This window comes from Entelurus aequoreus, linkage group LG05 (assembly GCF_033978785.1).
Source record: "Entelurus aequoreus isolate RoL-2023_Sb linkage group LG05, RoL_Eaeq_v1.1, whole genome shotgun sequence".
Lineage (NCBI taxonomy): Eukaryota > Metazoa > Chordata > Actinopteri > Syngnathiformes > Syngnathidae > Entelurus > Entelurus aequoreus.
The window spans coordinates 31,685,456-31,712,512 of NC_084735.1; the positions used below are offsets into that span (position 1 = coordinate 31,685,456).

At 39.8% G+C, this 27,057-nt stretch overlaps 2 protein-coding genes across 4 annotated transcripts in view; one reads left to right on the top strand and one right to left on the bottom strand.

Moving 5' to 3' along the window:
• Positions 1-27,057, bottom strand: part of LOC133650487 (serine/threonine-protein kinase 36-like) — a 73,410-nt gene that overhangs the window by 3,332 nt on the left and 43,021 nt on the right. The window contains exons 1-19 of one of the 3 annotated variants that reach the window (XM_062047789.1): positions 8,197-8,317; positions 7,812-7,935; positions 7,597-7,737; positions 7,438-7,515; positions 7,235-7,365; positions 6,318-6,567; positions 6,158-6,251; positions 5,927-6,093; positions 5,687-5,853; positions 3,271-3,388; positions 3,037-3,168; positions 2,794-2,973; positions 2,628-2,719; positions 2,474-2,537; positions 2,295-2,405; positions 2,130-2,204; positions 560-677; positions 364-490; positions 107-287 (exon numbers count right to left, since the gene is read on the bottom strand). In XM_062047789.1, the coding sequence (XP_061903773.1) occupies positions 107-287; positions 364-490; positions 560-677; positions 2,130-2,204; positions 2,295-2,405; positions 2,474-2,537; positions 2,628-2,719; positions 2,794-2,973; positions 3,037-3,168; positions 3,271-3,388; positions 5,687-5,853; positions 5,927-6,093; positions 6,158-6,251; positions 6,318-6,567; positions 7,235-7,365; positions 7,438-7,515; positions 7,597-7,737; positions 7,812-7,895 (2,310 nt within the window). In that variant the 5' untranslated portion in view covers positions 7,896-7,935; positions 8,197-8,317. Of the gene's footprint in view, positions 1-106; positions 288-363; positions 491-559; positions 678-2,129; positions 2,205-2,294; positions 2,406-2,473; positions 2,538-2,627; positions 2,720-2,793; positions 2,974-3,036; positions 3,169-3,270; positions 3,389-5,686; positions 5,854-5,926; positions 6,094-6,157; positions 6,252-6,317; positions 6,568-7,234; positions 7,366-7,437; positions 7,516-7,596; positions 7,738-7,811; positions 7,999-8,196; positions 8,318-27,057 lie in introns of those variants that run through there. The other 2 variants (XM_062047790.1, XM_062047788.1) reach the window with 2 other exon arrangements.
• Positions 14,951-27,057, top strand: part of LOC133650488 (A disintegrin and metalloproteinase with thrombospondin motifs 15-like) — a 35,647-nt gene continuing 23,540 nt past the window's right edge. The window contains exon 1 of the mRNA XM_062047791.1: positions 14,951-16,065. Coding sequence (XP_061903775.1) covers positions 15,112-16,065 — 954 coding nt within the window. The 5' untranslated portion in view covers positions 14,951-15,111. The remainder of the gene's footprint in view (positions 16,066-27,057) is intronic.

Below are 27,057 nucleotides of genomic sequence, written 5' to 3' on the forward strand. Positions count from 1 at the left end.
TCAGGAAACAATGTTGTCCATGAGATAAATTGCAAGAGTTGTATGTTGGATTGCGTTGCTATGCCTGGCAGAGAAATCCAAACTAGAGCATGTGGTGGATCCTAACCTGCAAGAGCCCTTTAACAACTCCACAGCTGTCATATAACTGCAGTATCCTGGAACTGATGAGTGAATTCAGGTCCAAAGCAAATGGAAGGCAAAGAAACTGGCAACCCAGCTCAATAAAACTCTTGTGACTCAAAACCTCCTTGAATTTCACAGGATTGCCTTCAGCAAACAAAGGAAGACTGCAGAAAAAACAAGATAAAATATTACATAATGGTGTTAGAGTAAATGTAACAAACCAACATCATTAAAACCAACCATTCAGAGCTCAGCAGCCAGCCGAGAGTGTATACAAATGTTGATCTGCTCTCAGAAAACAGAATTATATATGAGTATGGATCCTTGCAGAAGAAGAAGAGTGTGGCAGACATGAGAAAGTACAACCCTGAAAGAAGAACACAGTAAATGTTACATTTTCATTTGTAAAGTGCATAAACAACAGTCAATTTTTTACCGTTTGTGGAACAGAAGTCCGTGTCTGGCGTCGTCCAGGCTAATGAGGTGCCAGTCCTTTTCCAGAGATAATAGAATGTACATGGATCCAAACATGAGGACCCCCAGTCGTCTCCATGCTGTAACAATAAATGAAGGACTAGCTGCAAATTAAATTATAAAACCTTTGCAGCCATATATATTATCTTTATATGAGCCCAAGTTAACAGATCTTTTTGAGTGCAAGCTATTATAATGGACACCAGCGAGTGTGGCTGCGCGACAGTATATTTTGGTAACCTCACTGCTGACGCCTTAGGAGCTGCGCTTGACAATGCATTGACAGCTCATTGGCTAGCGCTCCTGGACCTAACTCATTTGGTGAGGATTTGTGGTCGCTGGTTCAAGTCCACGGCTGGACTAAATGGATGACCTTTGTTTATTTTATTTTATTTTTCAACAGCAAATAGAACTTGTACAAATCTGCATCGAATAAGAAAAAACAACCAAAAAAAAAACAAGTTTTGGAAACTAAAAGATGACCACTGTTTTAATGGTGCCGTGACCCAGATGGGGGTGAGGTTTTAGAGCGTAAGACCATTGGCTCCCACTGCTCTTCAGCGATGAGTAACTTTCCCATTTGAATCAATATGGTGCCAATTATTGCTACTTTTGTGTGTTGAAATGTGTTATTAAATGTTACTTGATATTTAATTAATTGATCATTTAACACTGAGCTGTGTGGTCCATTTGTTTTCCTAAACTTCTGTGTCTCATTTACAAGTACTGTATTATATAGTAGACTTTGCATGCAGTTGCCATTTCAAAACGTTAGATGGCAATAGTTTATAGACTACTGTGTGTTGCCTTAGCCAGGAAGTAGTTTTTGCCATTGAGTCGAATGTGCCAGTTTTGTTGAGCTCTACAAAGTGTTTAAAATGCAAGTGTTGTATTTATAATACACCAGCTGATTATAACGCAATGTGCATCTTAGTTTTAGTTTGGATGACCAAATTTGGAGGTGTTGAAATTGTCATGTAAAATCACTAATGCAAATTGTTAGCATGTCTTTGGCAAATCCAATGTGAATTAGCATCAAGCTAGCGCATTTTGAAAAGTGGAGCCTTGCTTGTACGTTTGAGCGCTTTCGTCTTGCTTTGTTGGCATGGAAAATTGTAACATTACCTAGAGGCAGTCCGGCTAAGGGGGCTGGTGTCGAGTTTGCAACCGAATGTGACGTCACACGCAAGCAAAGGTGTCAAAATATGGCACCATTTGATTTCATGGGAATCGACATTGATACCGACGGACTTCTGTGTGTATGTAAATGTACAGAGTTCAGTACCCATCCCCGATCCACTGATACACTATTCAGAGTGCACTAGGTTGTTCTGACAAAGAAATGCATTTAATGATAAACTGGTCATCTAATTAAACTAATGTCAACAGATTTGACTTCTGACCCTGCTTCACTTAACTTGCATATTCCTACAATGAACAAGTCGTTTAGCAGCAAAATATGGTGGAATCCAACATGCTTTGCGCTGTAAATGACTGTCTAAGGCGCTAAACAAACAGTAATAATGACTCACCTTAGAGAGTGTGTGCAGAAGTAGAGATAGGAGGCCATCACAGAGTCCCCATCCAGGTGGGAGAGAAAGCAGGAGCTGTCACGCCAACAGTCGACATCAGACAAATACAACAAATAATAAACTTAAATGAGATGGACGATAATCACATCAAAACCGATTGTGTACCTGATGAGAGCCACAGACAAGTTCTTTCAGCAAGAAGCTGAGCCTGTCCACATCAATGTTGACAACAACCTTGTGTCGAGTAAAGAGAGATAAAACGCAGCCAGCCAGAGGCTAAAGGAGAAGAAACAACACTGTCAAATGTGTCCAATAGCAAACTAATTCTATGTATTTGTACTTACGGCTAAAGGATTGAGGTCTGCTTGATTAAGGATCATTAAGAAGGGCTTGATGAACTCTTCAGGTCTACGAGCAGAGCACAGACACATGATGGAGTACAAGTCATATCTATCTCTATTTATTATACAAGACTGAATATTTAATGAATAGTCCAACCTCTTTTCTCCTTTCAACCAGTCATGGTTCTTCTGCCAGTAGATCAGTAGAACAACAATCATTTCCCCAAGTGCTTGCAGACTCCACGGTTGCTGCTCAGTATAATGGTGCAAATTGATTACAGAATTCAGACGTACAAATTAGCAGCATGTGTTTGAGTTCCAACCTGAATGAAACGGGAGTTTCCCACAGAGTCTTGAATTAAATCAAAGAGGAGATGAGGCAGTCCAAGTTCACGGTAAAGGTGGTTCCTCTCGTCGTTAAAGTCAGAGGTCAGAATCATGTTCTGCAAGACCTTCAGCGGATGGCGAATGTACCATACGTTTTTTTGCTCACCTTCACTCGGCTGACGAAACAAGAAGAGATAATGGCATGATTGTTCAAGTAGATGTACCATTAAAAACTGTACCTGCTGCTTAAACGCCATGATGCTGTATTTTAATTCAGCTACAATGCTGCTGTAGTTTAACACTTCTTTGTGTTTTCCGCTCGGATCTGATTCTTGAACAAGTGTCTCCAAGAAAACCTCACTGTCAACCGTCTGAAAGAGTGGAAAAAAATCTGATTAGGCACATTTTTGTGTTCAGATTACTTCCTTACTAATGCGAAGTGCAGGTTCAATGACAAACTTTAACATGCTCACTATGGAGGTCAGTGTATTCTCGCTGACTTCAGTGTCCTTTTTGCTTCTCCTTCGCTGAAGTCGTGGCCCAACCTCCACTGAAGGAAACTCTCGTTCATAATCTTGGCTGATCACTCCTCTGCAGGGTTATTGAACATAATTATCATACAGGCACATATAGGTACAAATACTTCAATTTTAAGACAGAACTACAAAAATGACCACTAATATGACCATGGCCAATCTAATGCAACTTCCGGATTGGTTATTGGATGTTTTTATTTATAAATTTTTGCAAGATTATAAAAGGACAATAACCTTTTATAATCTTGCAATATTAGAGTTGTATTGTTGTTCTTTATTGGATCCTACCATATGTAGGATCCAATAAAGAACAACAATACAACTCTAATATTTTGCACAGTCTCTGTCGCCAAGGACATGTGATTATAATATAATATAAATATGAATGAATGATGGGTTCCCACTTCTCTGTGAGCGCTTTGAGTATCTAACAATAGAAAAGCGCGATATAAATCGAATCCATTATTATTATTATTATTATCTTCTGAGGATTTTATTGCAACAACAAGAATTATTTACGATGGGTGTCACAATACATGTTTCTTTTTTTTACTTCCGATACGATACCAATTATTGGAGCCTTAAGTATTGGCCGATATCGATATTGATCCAATACAATATCCGCATGACTCACAGATACTTTTATTTTGTAGTGTGGAATGTTAGAAGAGGTTTGATCAAGTGAATCTAGTCAAACGGAGAACAATGATAGGTATGAAACATACTGACTTATTTATCAACTGTCTAGAACGGGTCTTTAAGTTGAAGTTGAATAGTACATTTTTTTTGGCTACATCCAAAGGCTACAATTAATTAAATTAAGCCCATGACCGTAAATTGAATGATGCGGACGCGTTTGTTACTGGATACTTTCTAATCCGCTTCTGCCTTGGAGACTGTGTATGAGTAAGTAATATACAACTATAATTATTCAATACTTGTTTATATTGACACATGCTGTATTTTGGACTGCAATATTTTTCAATTAAGGACACTTATTATGTATGTCGAGCTTGTGTGCTATTGTGTGCTTAGCTGCTCGTGTAGCTGCTAGTGTTGCTACTTTTGTAAATGACTTGACTAAAATACAAAAAAGACTAGCCTTATGTGTTCTTATTAGGACATTTAACTGGCTGCCCAGATATACACATGAAAACACGCTGCATATGTATAATCTGATACTTGCTTTTTTGCCTATATTTTTGCAGATATTTGATATCAATCAAATCGAATTGGGACACCCTTATTAACTGTATAGAAACTAGCTCTCTGACAACATTTTGTCAGTGTTCAGTGTTCACTTGCAATTCCTTTTTGAGCAACAATCTCATTTAGCAGTGTTCTTGCACTGAGGAAAACATATTAATCCCTAGGATATGAGAATCATTGGCCTAACATAACTTTGGCGTACTTATCCTAAACATGGTTGTTCATTGTCATATAAAATGGCAAAATTGGCTGAAATCCCTACATTTATGAACATTTTCAAGCAAAATTCTGTTGAGCTGTCGAAGAAATTATTGAATGCATCTATAGAAAAAACTACAAGCTGCATTCTATCATTATCACTAACAAGTTAATAAACTTTTTCAACTGGTTTAAAGACATTCTAGAGCCTTCAACAATACCTATTTAAAGTTGTTTGGGTTATTCCACCGAAGCTGTGGCATTTTGTTGTTGTACACTTTTTCAATTGCAAAATTTTCTCAATTGCAAAAATTTTTTATGATATAATGATAATGAACATATTGAACGAGTCAAAATGTGTACTGATCCATCTTAGGCAAAAACAAAAAAAATACAAGGTTCGTATAGCGACAGGACAGAAAATAACAGTGTGAGTTTTTGGCACAGACTCAGCAAATAAATTCAAACCTTTGTTAGCGGCCACCTTTCTGTGGCGGCTACTTGCCGATAGCCGCCACAAAATAAAAATAATGTATTTAGCAAGTCTGATTTTAGGATTTTAAAGACTACATTTCTTAAGGATTTAAAATGATTTTACAGTATTTCATTGTAAAAATCAAATTTTGGGAAGCCGTAGACAAAAAACAAAATACATTTTTTCAATGTTCAGGTTAGTTTGACTGAATTTTTTAAATTGTATATATTAAAAAAGGCAATCAGATCCATGTGCAGGACAGTTTGCAAAATAAAAATATGTATTTTACACTAAATTTGAACATGCATTTATGCATTGTACTTCCTGTGTGCACATAAATAAAATACATGTGTGCTTCCATTTTTTGCTTTTAAAAGTCATTGAAAATGTTTCACTCTGGATAAACAAATCATTAAGGGCCCAAACTTACTATGAGGTTCATGACCATGGTGTATATTATTGTAGACGTACCTCTCTTGCTGACTTGATGTAACTACTGTGTGGTTCATTGGCTCACAGCTTAGAGGAGCTGATGTCAAAGGTGAATATGCAGAGAAAAAATCTATAGGAAAGGACGTATCTTTAATAAGCACTACTTCCTCTCCACGGATACGTTCAGATAACCTTTCATTCTTTTCCTGTAAGAGTAGACAGACTAAATTGATTATGCTTCTATTTTTCTAATTGATGACAAATCAACGTTGGACTTACTTTCTTCATTTTGCTTTTGTTTCGTTGCTCTCTGATTTTTCGAAATATTCTGCGCTCTCCTGAATCTGTTGGTGTCTTTTCTGCCATTTGTTTCAGTTTCAGTGCCAGCATCTCGGGGTCGAGCGTGACTGTCAGAGGACTGGAAATGTCGCTCGTGTCTGGCATCACTGCTAACACACCACCTTGTTAGTAAGCATCACGCAAAAGTGCTGAAACATTCCATGCAATCACCTTGAACACCATCAGCAACAAAAGGATGATGCAGGAGGTCCGGCCATGACAGTCGCTTCTGAGGGTCCTTGGTCAACAAACCTTTCAGGAAACTCTAGCAAAGGATTGCAATAACTCAAAAATACACTGTGAGTTGACATTATGGCCGCATCATCCGTACCATGCATGAGCAGCTCATCTTGTCTGGCCACATGATTGGGCGTCTCACAATAAGCTGCCCCAAGTGGAAGATGGAATCGGCACAAAATGGAGGCGTCCCTGTGTGGATTTCATAGAGAATGCAGCCTAGTGCCCAGAGATCTGCAGTGTGGTCGTAAGGCATCTCCGCCACTAATTCAGGGGACATGTATAGTGGTGTTCCCTTGATAGAAGTCAGAACCATGGTGGAAACACTCATTGCCCTTGCAAACCTAGAAAAGAACATTATGTTGGGTTGTATTAGTGGTGCTCCTTTTTTCTGGTACTTCCTCTTAGTGTTTTTCATACCTACATTGTTCTGACTAATTTCACTTGATCAAACCTTTTCTATTATTCCACACCACAAAACAATACAAATACGTACGATGATTCCTACTGGTATAGAATCGGGTTACTATTGGTAATGGCCCACGTTCATGCATCCAATATTGGTATCGTATCGAAAGTGAAAATGTTATCGGAACACCCCCACGTAGTAAAGTAAACCCTCGTTTATTGCTGTTAATTGGTTCTGGGCCTGGCTCTGGTAAATGAATTTTCCGCAATTCACTATAAATTGAATATTAGAGAGCATAAAAATCCCACAATACTCAAAATAGGCTGCAGTGTAATAAGACTAATATGACAGACTGAAATGGGGCCACAATCAAAATCTTGTTTAGGGCCTTCTAAAGCCTAGATCCTAATTCTGAAAGTCCCCCTTGCATGCTTCTCACAGTCCCCTGTCCTCATTTAAGAAATAAAAGGTACTGCATGATCTACTTATTTTGTCTGGGTTACATGTTTCGCCCTTTTATGCAAAACAAAAATGTCCAATGCAGAAGAAACTGGTTTATTAGGAGGCTTTCCATGTGCCATAGTGATAATAAAAGTACCTACCCAAAGTCACACAGTTTGACCACTCCATTTTTATCAAAGAGGATATTTTGTGGTTTCATGTCTCGATGAAGAATACGACGAGAGTGCAAATAATACAGAGCTGACACCAGCTGGCAGGCAATCTCACGAACCTTGGATTAAAAAATCAGATGATGAAAATGGGAAATCATGCATGGTATGAAGTGTGCATGCAAATACTGTACCTGACTTTCTGGTAAACTGCCATCATCCTCAATGATCTGAAACAACTGACCCTCAGCATACTCGGTCACAACCACCACCTATGAAGTAGAGAAGTGTGTAGAGTGTGTGTATAGTGTCGGAAACACGTGTTTGGGGAATGTAGAAGGAAGATAAGGTACCTCTGTTTCTGTTTCAAAGCTGTCAAAAAGTTTCACAATGTTTGGATGTTGAAGGTTTGTCATGATGTCAATTTCCTTCTTTAGACTTTGCAGCTCTTTATTTGAGCGCCCCATCTTCGGCATGAACTTCAGAGCCACCACCTGATGGACGAACGCACATAGGTAAGAGGACATTATAACAGTTTGTCACATTTCAAAAAAAGTTACGAACCTACCTGGCCTGTAAACTTCTTCATTCCTTTATGAACTCGACCAAATGATCCTTGCCCCACGGGAGCCAACACATGGTAGGAATCCATGTTAATGTTTCAGGAGGTATGTGTTGTGTAGGAAGACATACTGTATAAAGGACAAGTAGAGCAACTATTTACTCAAAGGTTTTGCCATCACAAAGGTGACTTTTATCTTTGGCCTCTATCCCTATTCGCCAAACTGGCTAAAAGAAGTTATCATCAATGCAACATATATCTTTGATATTCATTATTTTCCAATTGTTTACTTTTCAACCTTGTTACGCAGTAGAGAAGGGAGACATGCAGTGATTACAGTAAGTGTTCATATTTCATAACCAGGGTGAGTTATTTCAAATATTTGCCTTACTCTTGTAGAATAAATAATAAACCGTTCTCAGTATGCTGCAGAGCAGTTCTATAGCATTAAAAAGTACAACTACTACAGTAAACATAGTGATACAGTTTAAGTAATATGAGCTAATTCACTTTCATGAAGCATTTTGCAACCACAGTCAAGTGCCCCTGGCTGCAGCCCGCAGATCGTTAGGGGTTACTCTGTGGTCGGACCTCAGTCAATTAATATTCTGTCCACTAGAGGTCATAAATGAGCCATGCTTTGAAATGATTAAAGATTCAAAAATTTTTTTAAAGTTTAGTTTAGTCTTTATTTGAAGGGACAATGAACAGAAACATTAAACTCAAAGACAGATATGTTCTGCACCAGATTATAGCTAAATAGCTAAATTCTATCTGCAGTCCCTGGCTACCTAAATTAAAGAGGTACAAAAATCCCGCAATACAATTATAACAATACAATTATACTATAGCATGTAATCAAATTAAGAAAAGTCATAAATAGCCCTTTCATTGACACATACTTGTACATTACAACCACACCTCATTTTCAAGTTTAAATGAAAAGTCTGACACTGCAAGGCTTTCATGTTGATGACATTACACACATTTTCTCACTAACCATGACATTACACATCAGATATTTGTACAATTTAATATAAGAGCTGTTTTATTACATATATTCTATCTTTACTAAGATATTATTGTTTAGCGTCACACTTGTTCACTTTTATTATAAGAGCTTATTACATATATTCTATCCTTACTAAGATATTGATATTCAGAATCTGGGCGTATTTCACAATATTTTGATAGTTCTGTGCCATACCAAGATATGATAAACAAGGAATTAGCAAATGTATCTTTAACGCAGGAATGCTGCATAAAAAAACAATAACAGTCCCAGGATTAAAAAATGCATAATGCTGTGGCAGCATTTTCAAAGCCTCAGTAGGCAATTTTTTTCAATGCTTATTATTTTATGAATGTATTATCAGTGTTATTATTAGCTTTCTTTGTAACCCTAACCCCAAAAAGCATAGGATTTTAATGAATCAAAATACAAATAAAACAAAATGTTTTGTGCATAGTCTGGAACACAAAAAATTATGTTTTACTCGTTATTACCACACAAAACCGAACTTTCAAGCAGACTAGATGTCAGTAAGAGCACATTTTCTAAACTTAGCAAAATGACTATGTTCGAAAAACAAACACCACCAAAGGCTGCCATTATTTTTCACTGTTTCCTTTGAAGTCCACAAGTTGCATACTTCTATACTTCATTGATGTTTTAACTAGGGCTGTCAAAGTTATTAACAAGCTAACAATGAGTTAACTATAAGTTCCTTTAACGGCGATCAGTTTTTTTTAAAACGCAATTATTGCGCATGCGTCCTGACTCCTTTTTGCTCCTTGTAGCGTGGGGGAAATGTAAAGGCGTCCAGTTACTGTTGAGCCATAAGCGGGAAAATAGCGAGCAGAAATGCATAAAGAAAGGAAGACATTATAAAAATATCCAATCCAAAGCCATGGTAAATTGTTCTCCCAACAAGACAAGACCATTTTATTTTCAATCGCCGTGAGACAACGTCATTAGAGCAAACACCTACTTGCGCACTTTGCTGCTTGTAGAGAGTGAAATGAATCATATTTATATAGTGCTTTTCTCTAATGACTCAAAGCGCTTTACATAGTGAAACCCAATCTAAGTTACATTTAAACCAGTGTGGGTGGCACTGGGAGCAGGTGGGTAAAGTGTCTTGCCCATGGACACAACGGCAGTGACTAGGATGGCAGAAGCAGGGATCGAACCTGGAACCCTCAAGTCGCTGGATCCGCCACTCTACCAACATAGCTATACTGCCCTGAGAGGGAGGAGCTTCATACCAGTTGCGTGCATTAACAGCATAACATGCAGATTGATTGATAATCTAACTGCTTTAGTTAATGCATGTAAATGTCAGCGTGCTTCATACTAAATTTTACTGCAAACGTATCCCTAACCGCTTCCTGCTCCATCACTGACACAAATATAACACTAAAGTTCCCCACATGGACCTTCTGGCTCCTGTGGCGCAGAATGTTTTAGTGCTTTTCTTGAAAGGAAATATGTCAAACATTAATTTCATATTAATGACACTTTCAAGGTTGGATTAATCATGATTATTTACACGTTATAACTTGCTTAAATTTTTTTAATTAACTTTAAAAAGACCCCAATATTTGGATACAAATACCATTTTTTTTGTCAGATTGTCATTCAGGGAAGATTTTTTAAATGTTTTACTTAAATTCACATCTGTTATTTGCTCAAAACTGGGTAAGTTTAATTCAGAGTTCAATCAGGGTTTATTCTGAAGTGAAATGTGCCAGGAAGCACACCAGTTGGAGTGCATTGACCTAATTACTGACCGTATAACAACCTTTCAGGTAACTATACGTGGTTAAGGTAAAGGAGCATTTGCAGTCAAATAAATTACATGATTAATTTGTGTATACCTATATACAAGATAAATCCAATATTTTTTGTGATTAATCACATGAGTTAACTCATTGTTTTTGACAGCTCTATAATTTAAATTGTTATGTTGTACACAAAAATAATTATTGAACAATTTATCTCCCATGAATTTGTTTTGGTATAGAAAACATGCATCATATACCCCAGCCGAGTCATACCAAAGACTATAAAAAGGGGACCCATTACCTCCCTGCTTGGCACTCAGCATCAAGGGTTGAAATTGGGGGTTAAATCACCAAAAAAGATTCCCGGACGTGGCCACCGCTGCTGCTCACTGCTCCCCTCACCTCCCACGGGGTGAACAAGGGGATGGGTCAAATGCAGAGGTTAATTTCACCACACCTAGTGTGTGTGACAATCATTGGTACTTTAAAAAAAATATTAAACTCAAGTTTCAATACAAATTTTTCACGTGAAAAAAAAAAAGTATTTTTCGTAATGTGGCCTCTAAATAAAATTCTGCTTCGGGCTCCAATTTATCGGCCAGGGCCACCTTAACCTTAGAGGGGATCGTGGGGCTGAAGGAGCCCCCTTCGACCCGAAAACACCGATAAAAAAAAGATTTTACTCAGTCACAGCCACAATGAAAAATATAAATTTTAAGAAGAATTTTGTTCTTGCATACATCTCGCATGTTCGTGCACGAGTGTAACATAGGCCCGTCAACTTCAAGAATAGTGCTGCCAATCTTGGAGATTGCCCGTGCAGTAGGAAAAAACAAAGCAGCCGAGAGAGAGAGAGAGAGTACACGAAGCTGAGCTGTCTGTGATTGACAGCAACAAACGCCAACCTTTGCATCCCGCCGTCAAAATTGGGGTCCCCTGATTGGGTGGGGTCCGTGGGCTTCAGCCCAGGTAAGCCCGTGTACTAAGGCCCCGTTTACACTAAGCCGGGTCATCCAAAAGAAAAACAGGAACCGGATCTTCATCTTCCCGCAGTTGTTTGGGACACGAGGGGATGGTTCCATCTTTCAGCTGCACGCTCATGGCGGAGTTAGCGAAGATGCGGGCATCATGCGCGCTGCCTGGCCATTTCACAGTCACATCCATAAAGCAATATTTGTAGTCACACACTGTTTGTATCACATCCACGGGAGGAAGGGGCGAAGTTTATCGGTAAATAGAATCACAGCTGAACCGGACACTTGAAAGTTCTCTTGCCGTCTGAGATGTGTTGTATCCCAAATAGCTGCAATCGTCCGTTTCCTTCTCCTAAGGTATTCATGTGTGATTACCACAAGCGTCTGTGCATGTAGAAGAAGGAGAAACACGGGCATATCGGGATGACTCGTCTTCATATTTCCAGTGGTTGGCTCCGAGTTACGAAACCGCTTTATTATGAAGCTGGCTGTGGCGCTGTCTTTCTGACGTCACTTCCTGTGTGGGCGCGGTCTTTCTGGCGTCACTTCCTCTCTGAACTCAGTTTGTAAACGCTCAATGAGTCCATAAAAAGCTAAGTGCCGGAGATTCAAGAACTAGACGACGCACTGAGCCGTGTAAAAATTTGTCCGAGGAGGGGGACCTTAAACGCCGGTTTAGTGTGGCTGAAACGGGGCTTAGGCTAAATAATTATTCGTTTAAAGGCCTACTGAAACCCACTACTACCGACCACGCAGTCTGATAGTTTATATATCAATGATGAAATCTTAACATTGCAACACATGCCAATACGGCCGGGTTAGATTAGTGAAGTGCAATTTTAAATTTCCCGCGAAATATTCTGCTGAAAACGTCTCGGTATGATGACGTTTGCGCGTGACGTCACGGATTGTGCGGACATATTGGGACACCATTGTGGCCAGCTATTAAGTCGTCTGTTTTCATCGCAAAATTCCACAGTATTCTGGACATCTGTGTTGGTGAATCTTTTGCAATTTGTTTAATGAACAATGAAGACAGCAAAGAAGAAAGCTGTCGGTGGGATCTGTGTATTAGCGGCTGGCTGCAGCAACACAACCAGGAGGACTTTGAGTTGGATAGCAGACACGCTACTGTGAGTACGCAGCTTTGGCTTCCAAACATTTGATCGCTTGCCCGTACGTGTGTGCCGCTATGTGCATGTCACGTACGTAACTTTGGGGAAATATATGTGCTGTATGAACTTTACGGAGGTAAACGGTACTTTGGCCTGTGGGATTGAGTGTGTTGTGCGGGTGTTTGAGTTGTATTGGTGGGTTATATGGACGGGAGGGGGGAGGTGTTTGTTATGCGGATTAATTTGTGGCATATCAAATATAAGCCTGGTTGTGTTGTGGCTAAAAGAGTATATATATGTCTTGTGTTTATTTACTGTTTTAGTCATTCCCAGCTGAATATCAGGTCCCACCCGCCTCTCACAGCATCTTCCCTATCGGAATCGCTTCCACTGCCCTCTAATCCTTCACTCTCACTTTCCTCATCCACAAATCTTTCATCCTCGCTCAAATTAATGGGGAAATCGTTGCTTTCTCGGTCCGAATCGCTCTCGCTGCTTGTGGCCATGATTGTAAACAATGTGCAGATGTGAGGCGCTCCACAACTTGTGACGTCACGCTACTTCCGGTACAGGCAAGGCTTTTTTATCAGCGACCAAAAGTTGCAAACTTTATCGTCGATGTTCTCTACTAAATCCTTTCAGCAAAAATTTGGCAATATCGCGAAATGATCAAGTATGACACATAGAATGGACCTGCTATCCCCGTTTAAATAAGAACATTTCATTTCAGTAGGCCTTTAAGGGGTTAACCGACTTAGTGTAGACATGGCCTAGATCAGGGGTCGGCAACCCGCGGCTCCGGAGCCGCATGCGGCTCTTTGACCACTCTGATGCGGCTCAGCTGCATACTTGCCGAGCCCCCCGATTTTCCCAGGAGATTTATGGATCTCAGTGCCTCTCCTAGATAACTCCCAGGGAAAATATAATCCTATTTTCAGAATAATTACTAAATTAAGGGAATGCTCTAATTGCACTGTAGTAATTGTTCTCTATAGCATTTACAAACAGCGTGCCAGCCCAGCCACATGTTGTATGTAGCTTTTATTTGACACATAAGAGACAGCAAAGCATACTTAGTCATCAGCCACACAGCTTACACTGACGGTAGCCGTATCAAACAACTTTAACACTGTTACGTTACAAATATGCGCCACACTGTGAACCCACACCAAAAAAGAATGAAAAACACATTTCTGGAGAACATCCCACCGTAACACAACATAAACACAACACAACCAACACCCAGAATCCCATGCAGCCCTAACTCTTCCGGTCTAGATTATACACCCCTGCTACCACCAAATCCCCCCACACATCAACCCCCCGCCCCCTCCGTGCGTTGGTTGAGCGGAAGAGTTAGGGCTGCATGGGATTCTGGGTATTGGTTGTGTTGTGTTTATGTTGTGTTACAGTGCAGATGTTCTCCAGAAATGTGTTTGTCATTCTTTTTTGGTGTGGGTTCAAAGTGTGGCGCATATTTGTAACGTAACAGTGTTAAAGTTGTTTTATAAGGCTACCGTCAGTGTAAGATGTGTAGCTGCTGACCTAGTACGCTTTGCTGTCACTTATGTGAGCAAGCTGAATCTGCATTCTACATGTGGTCGAGCAAGTACACTGTTTGGGCAGGCTGTAGAGGGCGCCAAAAGCAGTGCCATCACGCCAATGAGAGGGTTGGCAAGTAGCAATTCTACTACAACGCCATCAAGCGCCATTCATTCAAAACTCGCGGGCCGCACTAACATCAAATTTCCACATTAAAGTGCGTGCCGGTGTGTGTGTCTGAGACCCCTGGTTAACATAGCACAAAGCTTTTAAGCTTTGTATGCAGTGTTTTTCATTTTAAATTTTTTTTTTTTTTTGTGGCTCCCATTATTTTCTTTAATTTGTGAAACTTGCCAAAATGGCTCTTTGAGTGGTAAAGGTTGCCGACCCTTGGCCTAGATGGCCCAGGGGACGGCCCACCAATGGCCCCCAGGGTGCACTTTGGACACCACTGTTGAAACCAATTTTTTTCTTCACTACTGCAAACTACTCCACAAACATCATCAAACTGTGCAAGCGAGTGCATCTCATAACGAGTGTGAGACAACTCCTGTGCCAAAGTGCGTGTACAGTTGAAATCATGCAGGTGGAAGCACTGGACTCTCCAGTGAGTCATCCCTGCTCACTGCAACATGTTGCATCCAATGAGTGTCTTCTCCAGCGGACTGCCCCCCTCCCTCCAAATACTGGGATAGAGTTTCCATAGTTCCACACAAGACCTCAAGGCATTAAGTGGCGCAAAGCACACACAGACAGACAGGTGCAGCCCGGGGATGGGTCAGGACCAGGAGGAGTTTGCACTCTTATAGACGTTGGAATATGCTCTCCGTGGGATTTTAGTCTGCTTTGAGCCGTCGGGTGCATTCTTCCTCGAATGCAAACATAGTCATGTTTATCAGAACAACGTGCCTGCTCCACTTTGTGGTGTCCCTGTCCAAACTGGTTCGCTGCATGGAAAGTGAACTTTGCTTCCCGGTCAGAGTGAACATCCAGCAGCAGCAACAGCAGCGTGATGGTGGGTGGGAGCCTGACTACTACGTGGATGCTCTCAATGGGAAATGTGTGCTAAGAATTGAAGCTTTCCACCTGGAGTTAGTGCTGGATTTACAGCAGGACTCCAACTTTATTGGCCCTAATTATGTGTCCGACCAGGACGCGCCGTGGCTCTCCGGTACCGGTGGGACCACAGACCTCAGCCGGTGTTTTTACTCCGGTCACGTGAAGGGTGACCGCAACTCTTACGCAGCTGTGAGCTTGTGCAAAGGTGTGCAAGGTGCATTCGCCTACCAAGGCTGGGAGTATTTCATCAGCCCTGCGCGTAACGACACCACCAGTGCGAGCAGCGCGCACGTCGTCCGGCGCAGAAACGGCAGCAACTCGAAGCCCAATTCCACGACAAAGTGCGCAGTGGACAATGACATCAGCCTCAATTTCGCGCGGCTATTAGGGAAATACAAGAGCGTCAAAGACGAGCGCAATGTGACCGAAACCATGCTGAGAAGGATGGGGAGAAGCAAGCGCTTCGCGTCGGTGCCGAGGTACGTGGAGACCTTGGTGGTGGCGGACCAGACCATGGTCGAGTTCCACGGCGACAACCTGAAACATTACATCTTGACGCTCATGTCGGTGGCGGCGCGCCTGTACAAGCACCCGAGCATCCTCAACTCCATCAACATCGTCGTCGTGAAGATTGTGATAATATTCGAGGTGTACAAGGGACCCAAAGTGTCCGCGAACGCAGCCATGTCGCTCCGGAACTTTTGTACTTGGCAGAAAAAGATGAACAAGCACAACGATAAGCACGCAGAGTACTGGGACACGGCCATACTTTTCACTAGACAGGTAAACACCTCTTTTTCTTGCAGCTTTTATTGTGAAATCTTTATATATACACCCTCTTTTGTGGCCTCTGCATTTCATTCTTAAATATCACTTATTTATTATTGTAATACTCATCGGCTCATACTCATTAATTAACACTAACTATTGACATAATTTTATTGGCTTAATAATCACCTCTCATCATTCACTTAAATATTATTATAAATGTCAATTTTTCATTAACTTCACAGTGTAGGATTATCATCGGGGGATAATAATAATCAAATACATAACTATCGTAATTATCATTTTATTATTGTTAATACATCCTGGAGATTAAGCCTCCACTTTGTGTAAAATCTTGTGACGCCTGTGTTTCAAACTTTAATCAAGGGTCCTTGAATGCATCACAGATGTAAAAGTGAAACTCAAACACAACTTTGTAGGGTGCTGCCACCAATAGGTTCTCAAACTTTGTTCATCAAGTAACCCCTTAGAAAACACTTGGCTCTCCAAGTATACCACTATAATGACCAACATTAAAATGTAGTAGCGTAGTAGGCCTGAATATTCATTAAAGACAAGGGAGCAGTTTAATTTAACAAGTATATTTATATTTTGGCCACTGTAACGTTACACACAGTTTGAACAGTAACACTGTGTTTCGATATTTAAGTGATTTTATGGTGTACCACTAGATGGAGCCTGCATACCACAGTTTGAGAATTACTGGGCTTTGTGTGGCCCTACACAAGATTTGAATGCACCAGACTTACGTGCTATGAGATTAAAAGTAAAAACGGAAAAATAACTTTTTTCCGATGCTGACACAAATTGATTTATTATATATTTTTTACTTTTCCTCTAACATTTCATTCTGGTTCCAAAAAGTTGGCGCTGTGTGTGATTACTTAAATCTGAGGTTTGATGTTGTTATGACATCTGCATTGAGTGTTAGATACTTGGTTTGTCGCTACCAGGAGGAATTAACTATTTTGGCATTTTTTGCAATAGGGTGTAAATAAGGTAACACATTCTTACCGGTAATTTGATTCAAACAACCTTATTATTGAACTTTGACAGGAAAATAGTTTTTTATCCAACTTTTAAGGCATTTTTTGTGGCCCTCAAGCCAGCCCTCACAACTCATGGACAATGCATTTCAAGTTGTGTCTTGGCCTATTAATTTAGCAGTATGATTAATAATGTGTAAAATAAATGCACTGCATCATGGTAGTAAGTGCCTCTAATATTTTGACACAGCTCTTTTATTACTATTAGCTTGTGCTGGTGTGCCTAATGTTGTGGCTGTTTATGTGTTATAATAATTGAACACAAATCCAATTGTTGGGGTATTCATGCACAAACATACACATTTCTGTCCTTCCTCACTGAAAAGACAAACAGGAACATGTGTCACGTTTTACAACAGATATGTCACAACCCGACCACTACTATAAACAAAGCAAGATGTGTCATTAGTGTGACGCCCAATCAAGTGGCCTCATTCAGCAACTAACCATAAGAGGCCTAATATTGCCACATACGATAAAGAACATTTCTTTATTGCTTTGTATACATTTGGGACCAAAATTGTCACTTTCCACTGCCATAACACAATGTATACTACTGATCTGCTTTTGGTCCAGGGTCTATAGAGGAGTTGGGAGTCCTGACCTCAACACCATCCAACACCCTTAGGATGAACTTAGACATCAATTGCACAAACCCACTCCAAAATCTTATGCAAAGTCTTCCCAGAAGAGGAGAAGCTGTTATTGCTGCATATTTTTTGCATCCATTTCTACTCTTTGTGGGTATAATGGTCATATGTCCCATTACTTTTGCCCATTCAGTGCATCTTTCCAAAGTCAACAGCAACATTGCTATTTTCTTTAACATGTTTAATAAGATAAAATGACACATGATTATATTATACACTTATACAATATACGTTGTGCAATATTCTGTTACCAAAAATAACGAACATTGGGGCCCTAAAAGATGCGCTAGTCGGAAGTGTTCTGTTTCTCACAGCAGTTCTCGTTCCTCCTCCTCCAGCTGTGTTTTTTCCCCCCAAACTAGCCTGCTCCTCATTAAACAGGGGCCTGAGGCGAAAGGAAGGACATATGATGTAGATTGTGCATGTTTAAGAAGTCACACCCTTGCAGGTTTATGCCGCCGCCTGCTCAATCCAAGTCGGAAACCTCTACGGTGTCACATCTCCACAGCTGTAGTCAGCCTACGTAATGTGACCGCGGCTCGCCTCACTTAAAGGCCTGTTTTTACTCTCCTTCCATTATTGACCGTAGACTCATTTACAAATGTTACCCAGACTTGTCATCACATGCTTGTTGTGTCACTTGGTTGCAATCATCTGTAGAATGTAGACATACACTATACTGTCAAAAGTATTTGGCCACCCATCCAAATGATCAGAATCAGGTGTCCTAATAACTTGGCCCGGTCACAGGTGTATAAAATCAAGCACTTAGGCATGGAGACTGTTTCTACAAACATTTGTGAAAGAATGGGCCACTCTCAGGAGCTCAGTGATTTCCAGCGTGGAACTGTCATAGGATGCCACCTGTGCAACAAATCCAGTCGGGAAATTTCCTCACTCCTAAATATTCCAAAGTCAACTGTTGGCTTTATTATAAGAACATGGAAGAATTTGGGAACAACAGCAACTCAGCCACCAAGTGGTAGGCCAGGTAAACTGACAGAGGGGGATAAGCGGATGCTGAAGCGCATAGCGCAAAGAGGTCGCCGACCTCCTGCACAGTCAGTTGCTACAGAGCTCCAAACTTCATGTGACCTTCCAATTAGCCCACTTACATTACGCAGAGAGCTTCATGGAATGGGTTTCCATGGCCGAGCAGCTGTGTCTAAGCCATACATCTCCAAGCCCATTGCAAAGCATCGGATGCAGTGGTGTAAAGCATGTCGCCACTGGACTCTAAAGCAGTCGAGACGCGTTCTCTGGAGTGATGAATCACAGTTTTCCATCTGGCAATCTGACGGACGAGTCTGGGTTTGGAGGTTGCCAGGAGAACGGTAAATTTCGGACTGCATTGTGCTGAGTGTGAAATTTGGTGGAGGAGGAATTATGGTGTGGGCTTGGAGTTGGGCTTGGCCCCTTGGTTCCAGTGAAAGGAACTTTGAATGCTCTGGGATACCAAAACATTTTGGACAATTCCATGCTCCCAACCTTGTGGAAACAGTTTGGAGCGGGCCCCTTCCTCTTCCAACATGACTGTGCACCAGTGCACAAAGCAAGGTCCATAAAGACATAGATGACAGAGTCTGGTGTGGATGAACTTGACTGGCCTGCACAGAGTCCTGACCTGAACCCGATAGAACACCTTTGGGATGAATTAGAACAGAGACTGAGAGCCAGGCCTTCTCGACCAACATCAGTGTGTGACCTCACCAATGCGCTTTTGGAAGAACGGGCGAAAATTCCTATAAACACACTCCGCAACCTCTTGGACAGCCTTCCCAGAAGGGTTGAAGCTGTAATAGCTGCAAAAGGTGGACCGACATCATATTGAACCCTGTGGGTTAGGAATGGGATGGCACTTCAAGTTCATATGTGAGTTAAGGCCGGTGGCCAAATACTTTTGGCAATATATTGTATATCCATAGGTTCTCTCATAGCAATCTATTAAATTGAACTTTTTTGGGAATTTTGCCCATCATCCACAATCCTTATGTGAGACAAGAACACATAGGTATTTCCCTTTTCTTTGCAATTTACATAGTAAAAAACTGTTAGTAAGAGGCGTCTAACAATGCATGTAATTGGGATTATTCTATTCCGCCTAATAAGCGCAGTGCTCTAAAAAACATTCCACAAATTGCCAACAACGCTCCATTTACCTGCATATTAACTAAGCTATGTTGACATTGTTATTGTAAGACCTAACACAGAGGAACTACTTTTTTGGCCTTGTGACACATCGCACTTCCGACCACTAGCGAGTAGCCAGCTACTAGCAAGCTTGAGCTACTAATAATGTTGGTTCAAATAAAAGTAAATCAAACTTTATTTATATAGCACTTTTCATACATATAAAATGTATGAAAAGTCAAATAAAAAAGGAGCTTGAGATTCTTCTGCTGTATTGCCTTTGAGTTGGGAAAAGTTAATGCATCTCATCTGTTTAGTACAGGGGTGTCAAACTCATTTTAGATCGGGGGCCAAATGGAGAAAAATCTACTCCCAAGTGGGCCGGACTGGTAAAATCGCGGCACGATAACTTAAAAATAAAGACAACTTCAGATTATTTTCTTTGTTTAAAAATAGAACAAGCACGTTCTGAAAATGTACAAATCATAATGTTGTTGTGTTTTTACACTTACATGTTGCGGTTAATAGTATTCTATCTTTATTTGTCGTTATTTATACTTTCTGAATAAATGATGTGATAATGTTCATCAGTCAAGTCATTGGTGTTAATTTTCAATCTATCAAGATAAACAAATACCAAAATCAAAATACAGGATGTTATTTATGTAGTTTGCTCATTTTCCTCGACTAGTGCGCTAACATCGTGCAGTTTTTTTTTTTTTTTTTTACATATGTAGCATAATCTACAAAGATACAAAGAATTGCTATTGCGACATCTAGTGGACACATTTAGAACAGCCGTTTATTTCATTCAAAAATTTTGGCTCATTTTTATACTTAGCAAACTCATCCCGCGGGCCGGATAAAACCTGTTCGCGGGCCTGATCCGGCCCCCGGGCCGTACGTTTGACACACCTGGTTTAGTAGAAGGTTGTTTAAAAAGTTGTTTAAAAGCCCACATGCTACCAACTTGATACTATATGGCTCTCAACAAATGGAATGTAGCATAAGATCATCGCAACATCAATAGGAAGAACTTGTTATTTGAGAAGTGAGGATTATTCTGATTTCACCAGCTCAAAGAGCGCACAAGTCCTGAAAGATACAACCGTCCCAGTGATAGCAGACATTGTAAGTCACTCTTTTATGCTCTTATTTGAGACGTTCAGCAACAGTGCTACATGATAAGGCTCCAAGACTTTCACAAAGTCTGCCATTAGTTTCACAGAGCGCATAGCAATGGTAGCGCCCAGGAAAGACGTTATGGTAATGCTCTAAAAGAGCAAAATACTTTATATATTACATGTTATCATGAATGTGCCTGTTACTACATTACATACATATTTACAGCATGTATATAAACAGTGTTGGAGGCTTTTTAGAGTGCTTTTTAGGCAAATCCCCATTACCTCCATTGTTAGCCGCTTCCTACAAGCAGTTTTTCCACTATTTAGAATCCACAGAAAAGGGAAAGACGTGTGTTTTTGTCTCACATAAAGTTTGTGGATGGGCAAAATTCCCCAGAAACATCAGTACCAGTTCCCTTTCAAATATCAGTACGAGTTCACTCACAATCACATTTCAGCAACGACCTTATCATGTCTTCTCAAGGGACAATAAAATAGAATTTATTGGATATAACTTAGAGTAGACCGTAGACAGCTTGGGAAGCAGTACATATTTACTGCCCTCTGAAAATAAGTCAGCACACGGTTATTGTTGTCTAAAGAACCCCAAAAGGTAGTCCACTTTACAGTAAACGTGCCTTAAATGTGAATTTTTAGTGCAAGCACCATTGTTATCTAGCACTGCTGCACAGGTTGCTACTTCCACTCCTCCATGATGATATCACTGGTGGATGATAGACATTTTGCGCTGCTCCACATTCCTTCTCCTTGAGGATCATACCTGTCAACGCTTCCCTTTTCCGTAAGAAACACCCCATTTTAGGCCCTTCTTTTCCGGCTACTTGCCATTCCCGTAATTCATTAAAACAATATCTACTTGACTTTAGTAATCACCAGCAGAGGTTCCAGTTTATTGTAGCTTTCGGCAGCACTCTGGTACACTGGCGCAGACACATCCTGTAGGCCTTCAAAATAAAAGCACACACAGTTGGCTGCACCCCACATGTCCATTTTTTCCCCTATTATTTTCCAATACCAACGTTGACAGATATATTAAAGATGCCCCGCAGGAGCTCAATTAGGTTCAGACCTGGAGTAGAAATACCTGACCATCACTTTGACTTTAAAGTTAAAAGTTAAAGTACCAATAATTTTGAAATGTGTCCTCTGCATTTGGCCCATCCCCTTGTTCAGCCCCTGGGAGGTGAGGGGAGCAGTGGGCAGCAGCGGTGCCGCGCCCGGGAATCATTTATGGTGATTTTTATAGTCTTTAGTATGACTCGGCCGGGGTTTGAACTCACAACCTACCGATCTCAGGGTAGACACTCTAACCACTAGGCCACTGAGTAGGTGGCCTAGTTTGATCTTTGTTGTCATCTTGGAGGTATGTCTGAGCTTATGTCGGAAAACTGCAATGCGGTCCAGAGTCATGCTCTGCTTCACATTGTCACAGTTCATGTTGGAATTTGTGTTTTAGCCATACTTGACTGTAGGCAAAAAACAATTATATCACTTGTATTACCAGCTATTTTGACAATAATGGCTGCGTTGACTCATTTTCAATGAATAGTAAATCTATATCGCTGTACAAGCTCCATTTACATAGTATTGCCCCTTAAAAAGATATACCCTAATAAAAATGGTTGGCTGAAGTGTGAAGTGTGTATTTACTTTTGTGACTACTACATGTCCCCGACATACATTTTAGACTGCTGTTTTATTGCTACACTGTTGTACATCAAGACAGTTCTGACAAGATGTCAGGACCTCACTTATGCATGTGGCCAAAGACCAAGAGCTTGTCAATGTTTCAAATGCAAGAAAAAACCAACAAGTTTCTTCACCCTCATAACTTGCAAATTGTATTCAAATTGATGCCTCACACCAACACACTGAGACAACGGACAGATGTGGGAAGTAGGTCATCCTGTAGAACAAACTCATTGACACAGCAGGTTATTTCCCTTCTTCATGTTTGCTTATGTTTTCATTTCTCAATAATGACCTGAAATATCTCATGAGCACATCTGGAGTTCACTTGCAAAGGCCGAACAATTGCGGTTTTGTTCTTTGCTTTGGAATAATTTGTCACAACATCACTAGACTACATGCTGTTGCTTATGCAGCCAGGGACGCCGAACTAGAGGGGTCAGCGGGGATGTTGTAAGGGGCTCCAAACACGGAGGTCCCTGGGCTTTTATACTGTAAAGTTAGAAAAAATGTTATTCAGTCATTTAAATATATATATATATATATATATATATATATATATATATATATATATATATATATATATATATATATATATATATATATATATATATATATATATATATATATATGTATATATTGAATATATGTACGTTTATAGAAAAAAAGACATCATAAACGTTAATGTGAAATAAATATAGCTGTGTAAGTTCAATAACAAGGTTGCTTGAATAAAATTAAAAACGTCAAAGATTAACTTCACCCACTATCAAAAAGACAAAATGGTTCGTTCCACTTGGATAGCAGCAAACCTAAATTAGAACACTTTACTCAACATGGACGTCATAACATCATCAAAGCATTCACCCACAGCACTAGCATTTTAGAACAAGGATGAGGTGATAGAAGAAATATAAAACTACAATAAATCTTACCTGTGGCAGCATGTGCAAAGGTTATGTATAAGTTTTAGTTTTGCATCTCACTGCACATATCTGTGGTGCGTTCAAGGACCCGCAAATAAAGTTACAGAGGCGTCACTCGGTTTTAAAGGCAGGGGGAAACTTCCAGGAAATGCACTAATAACAATTTAATCAAAATGACGTATTATCATTATTTACATTATCCTATGTGTATCAGATAATCTGTATTTACACTTTAAATTTGACAGATTTATAATCAGGTATAAGTGAATGATGACAGAATATATGATTATTTAGATTCATATTCTTGTTGCGTTCGCTCTTTGTAGTGGAGGTCATGACCCCAAAATGCAGGAGTCTGCAGGCAACGTGCAGGTAGAAGTCTATTTAATGTCCAAATGTTCAAAAACACAAATAGCACTGGGAACATTTTGCATGAAAAAAGTAAAAACATTTAAATAGAGTGCAGCAACAGAGTGCACAGAATAGCGCAGAGAGCTTACAACAAAATAAAATACATAACTGGGTACATAACTCTAACAAACGCAAACAATGATCCCACACCGACATACACGTGAGACTGGCTTCACTTGTGCCTAGGTGATCAGCGGCAGGTGAAACACATAATCACTAATCACCCCCAAATGGAAAAGACGGCGCTAATTAGCAGAAGTGACTCTACTGCAGGGACGACACAAACAAAATAGGATGTGTAAAAAAAATGAGAGCACAAGACAGGAAGTGAACCAAAAACACAGGAAAAACACCCAAAAACTAAACAAATAATGACCTGGCGTAACATGTCGTAACAATTTTGGCTACTTTATATTGAAACTGTTTCAACTTTTTGTAAAAAAAACCCAAAATAAAACAAAACAGAACTTTTTGAAAAACGATAACTTAAGCTGGTTTATCTAATATCTAGAGATGTTCTTAATATGTTAATACCATCCTTAAAAAGCCAAAAACCTAACTTAAGTTTTTTGTATGTTTTAAAATGCTGGTTTAAACAAAACCATGCAATGACACTTTTTTTTAGTGCATGTCAACATACCAAGTGTGTGTGTATGGGGCAGCGACGTTGGGTTTAGGGTGGGATGGGGTGCCCATTAGGAGTCATATGTATGGGGGCCCAGAATATGGTGCTATGTCCCTGCATGCAGGATTGCTGAGGATTTTAAGGATTGTGTTTTCTATGCAATAACTGTTTAGGAGCTTTGCAGTGTTTGCATAGACGGAGCAGGCAGCGGGGCGGTTCTGTGCGGTCATCTTTGTCAAGTTGTCCTGTGATTATGAGACTCAGTCAAGGGCTCCAAATGGATCGTTGCTAAGATTAGGATTTGAAATTTTGTGGTGACGGAAAAGGCTATTTGGAAACTGCTCTGGAATGGAAATGGTAAGATTGGGGACAAGTCATATTACCTCACATGGGTCAAAATGTAAGTATTACTTAACACCATTGTGGTTCGGAAACTTCCGCCAGCTTCTTCAAGATTCCATTTTTACTATTAAGCTCTTCTGGTTGTTTCCTTTAAGTAATTCCTGTCTGGTGTGAAACAAAACAAGAAGTGAAAATAAGCCTCAGAGGACCAGAAACAAATATTTTGGTACACAGACAAGCTTTAAACAAACCTCCAGATTAGAAAGGCAACTATGGGAGAACAAACAGAACAGTCTGTTGTAAACATCCATCACAGTTGAAAGACTTACTGTTTGTCCTGCACTCATCTGTTGAAAGGCACTTGGAATTAATCGTAGTCGCTTATTCACAGCCTATCATATCAATCTGTAGATAGCATGCAAATGTGAGAATTATTGGTATAATGTATCAGCTCTTCTCTCACACAACAATATTATTTAGACATAAGAAGAGCTAAACAAATTACGCGGCGGTGGCAGCAGGTAGCTAATTGTTTTGTGGATGTCGGGAACATGGTTTGTCGTGATCACAATATGCAGACGACAGCGGGAGGCAGCGTGCAGGTAAAAAGGTATCTAATGCTTAAACCAAAAATACACATAGGGCGAGTGCCACTAAGAAAAGGCATTGAAGCTTAGGGATGGCTATGCAAAACGAAAATATAACTGCAAAGTAAACAAAAACAGAATGCTGGACGACAGCAAAGACTTACAGCGTGTGGAGCAGCTGACGGCGTCCACAAAATACATCTGTACACGACAAGACAATCAACAACAAAATAGGAGTGCAAGACAAGAACTAAAACACTACACACATATGTCACGGCGTGATGTGACAGGTCGTGACAGTACACCTACTTTGAGACGAGCTATAGTGATGCATGGTTGGTTATGGTTTGAATTTATATCCAACATTTGCGAGAACAACTTTTTACTGTCAATATCGGCTGCTGAGTTTCATTTTTTAATGTTTTCTGCCAGTGGTGTGCCTCTGGATTTTTTTCAATGAAAAAAATGTGCCTTAGCTCAAAAAAGGTTGAAAAACACTGTTCTAGATCACTAATCAGCGCCTCCGTGGCGACACATAAACTGTGTTTTTTTTTCTAGTATCATCACAAGAAACAGCTAAACATGCTACACTACACATTATAGGAAGATACATAAAAGCATAGCTAACCGTTAAGCTATAACTCTTGTACCTGTATGTAAACAAGGGTGTGCGGATCGATACAAATATTGACAATACCGTTATCGATAATACAGTGATCAGATTGATATTTATGTTTACAAACTCCAGGGAACAAGATCTAATGGTAGTTTTTGCTTTTGTTTTTGTTGTTATTTTGCACTATTGACTATTTATTTTACTCAAAATATTGTACATAATAAAAGTGAATAATTTGTTTTTGTCTGAGGATTATTGTGATAGAAAATTGAATCATTCAATTATATTGTAAATTTAAAGTATCAGCACTGGTAAGGCCAATACTGCCCCTCTAACTACAGAACCTGGTATTGGATCGATATTATAATTTGTAGTATCGCCCAAAACTAAAGTATAATATTCAAGCAACTGAAAAATGAAAAAAATAATTACTTGTTTAATTTTGACAAAAGTGTAGATAGAATAATGTTACATCAGAAAATAACCAGCTATTAACAGTAAATTAACAAGCATATTAATAGTTTAGAGAAAATGATACAACCAGAATGGATGCAAAATGTCACATCAAATGTCAGCAGCTTAAATTTGAACCTATTTGAACTTAGCTGTTTTGAAATGCTTCTATTATCATGAATATGCCAAAAAATATACCGTGATATACAGTACAGGCCAAAATTTTGGACACAACTTCTCATTCAATGCCTTTTCTTTATTTTCATGACTATTTACATTGTAGATTGTCACTGAAGGCATTAAAACTATGAATGAACACATGTGGAGTTATGTACTTAACAACATTTTTTTCATGTTTTATAT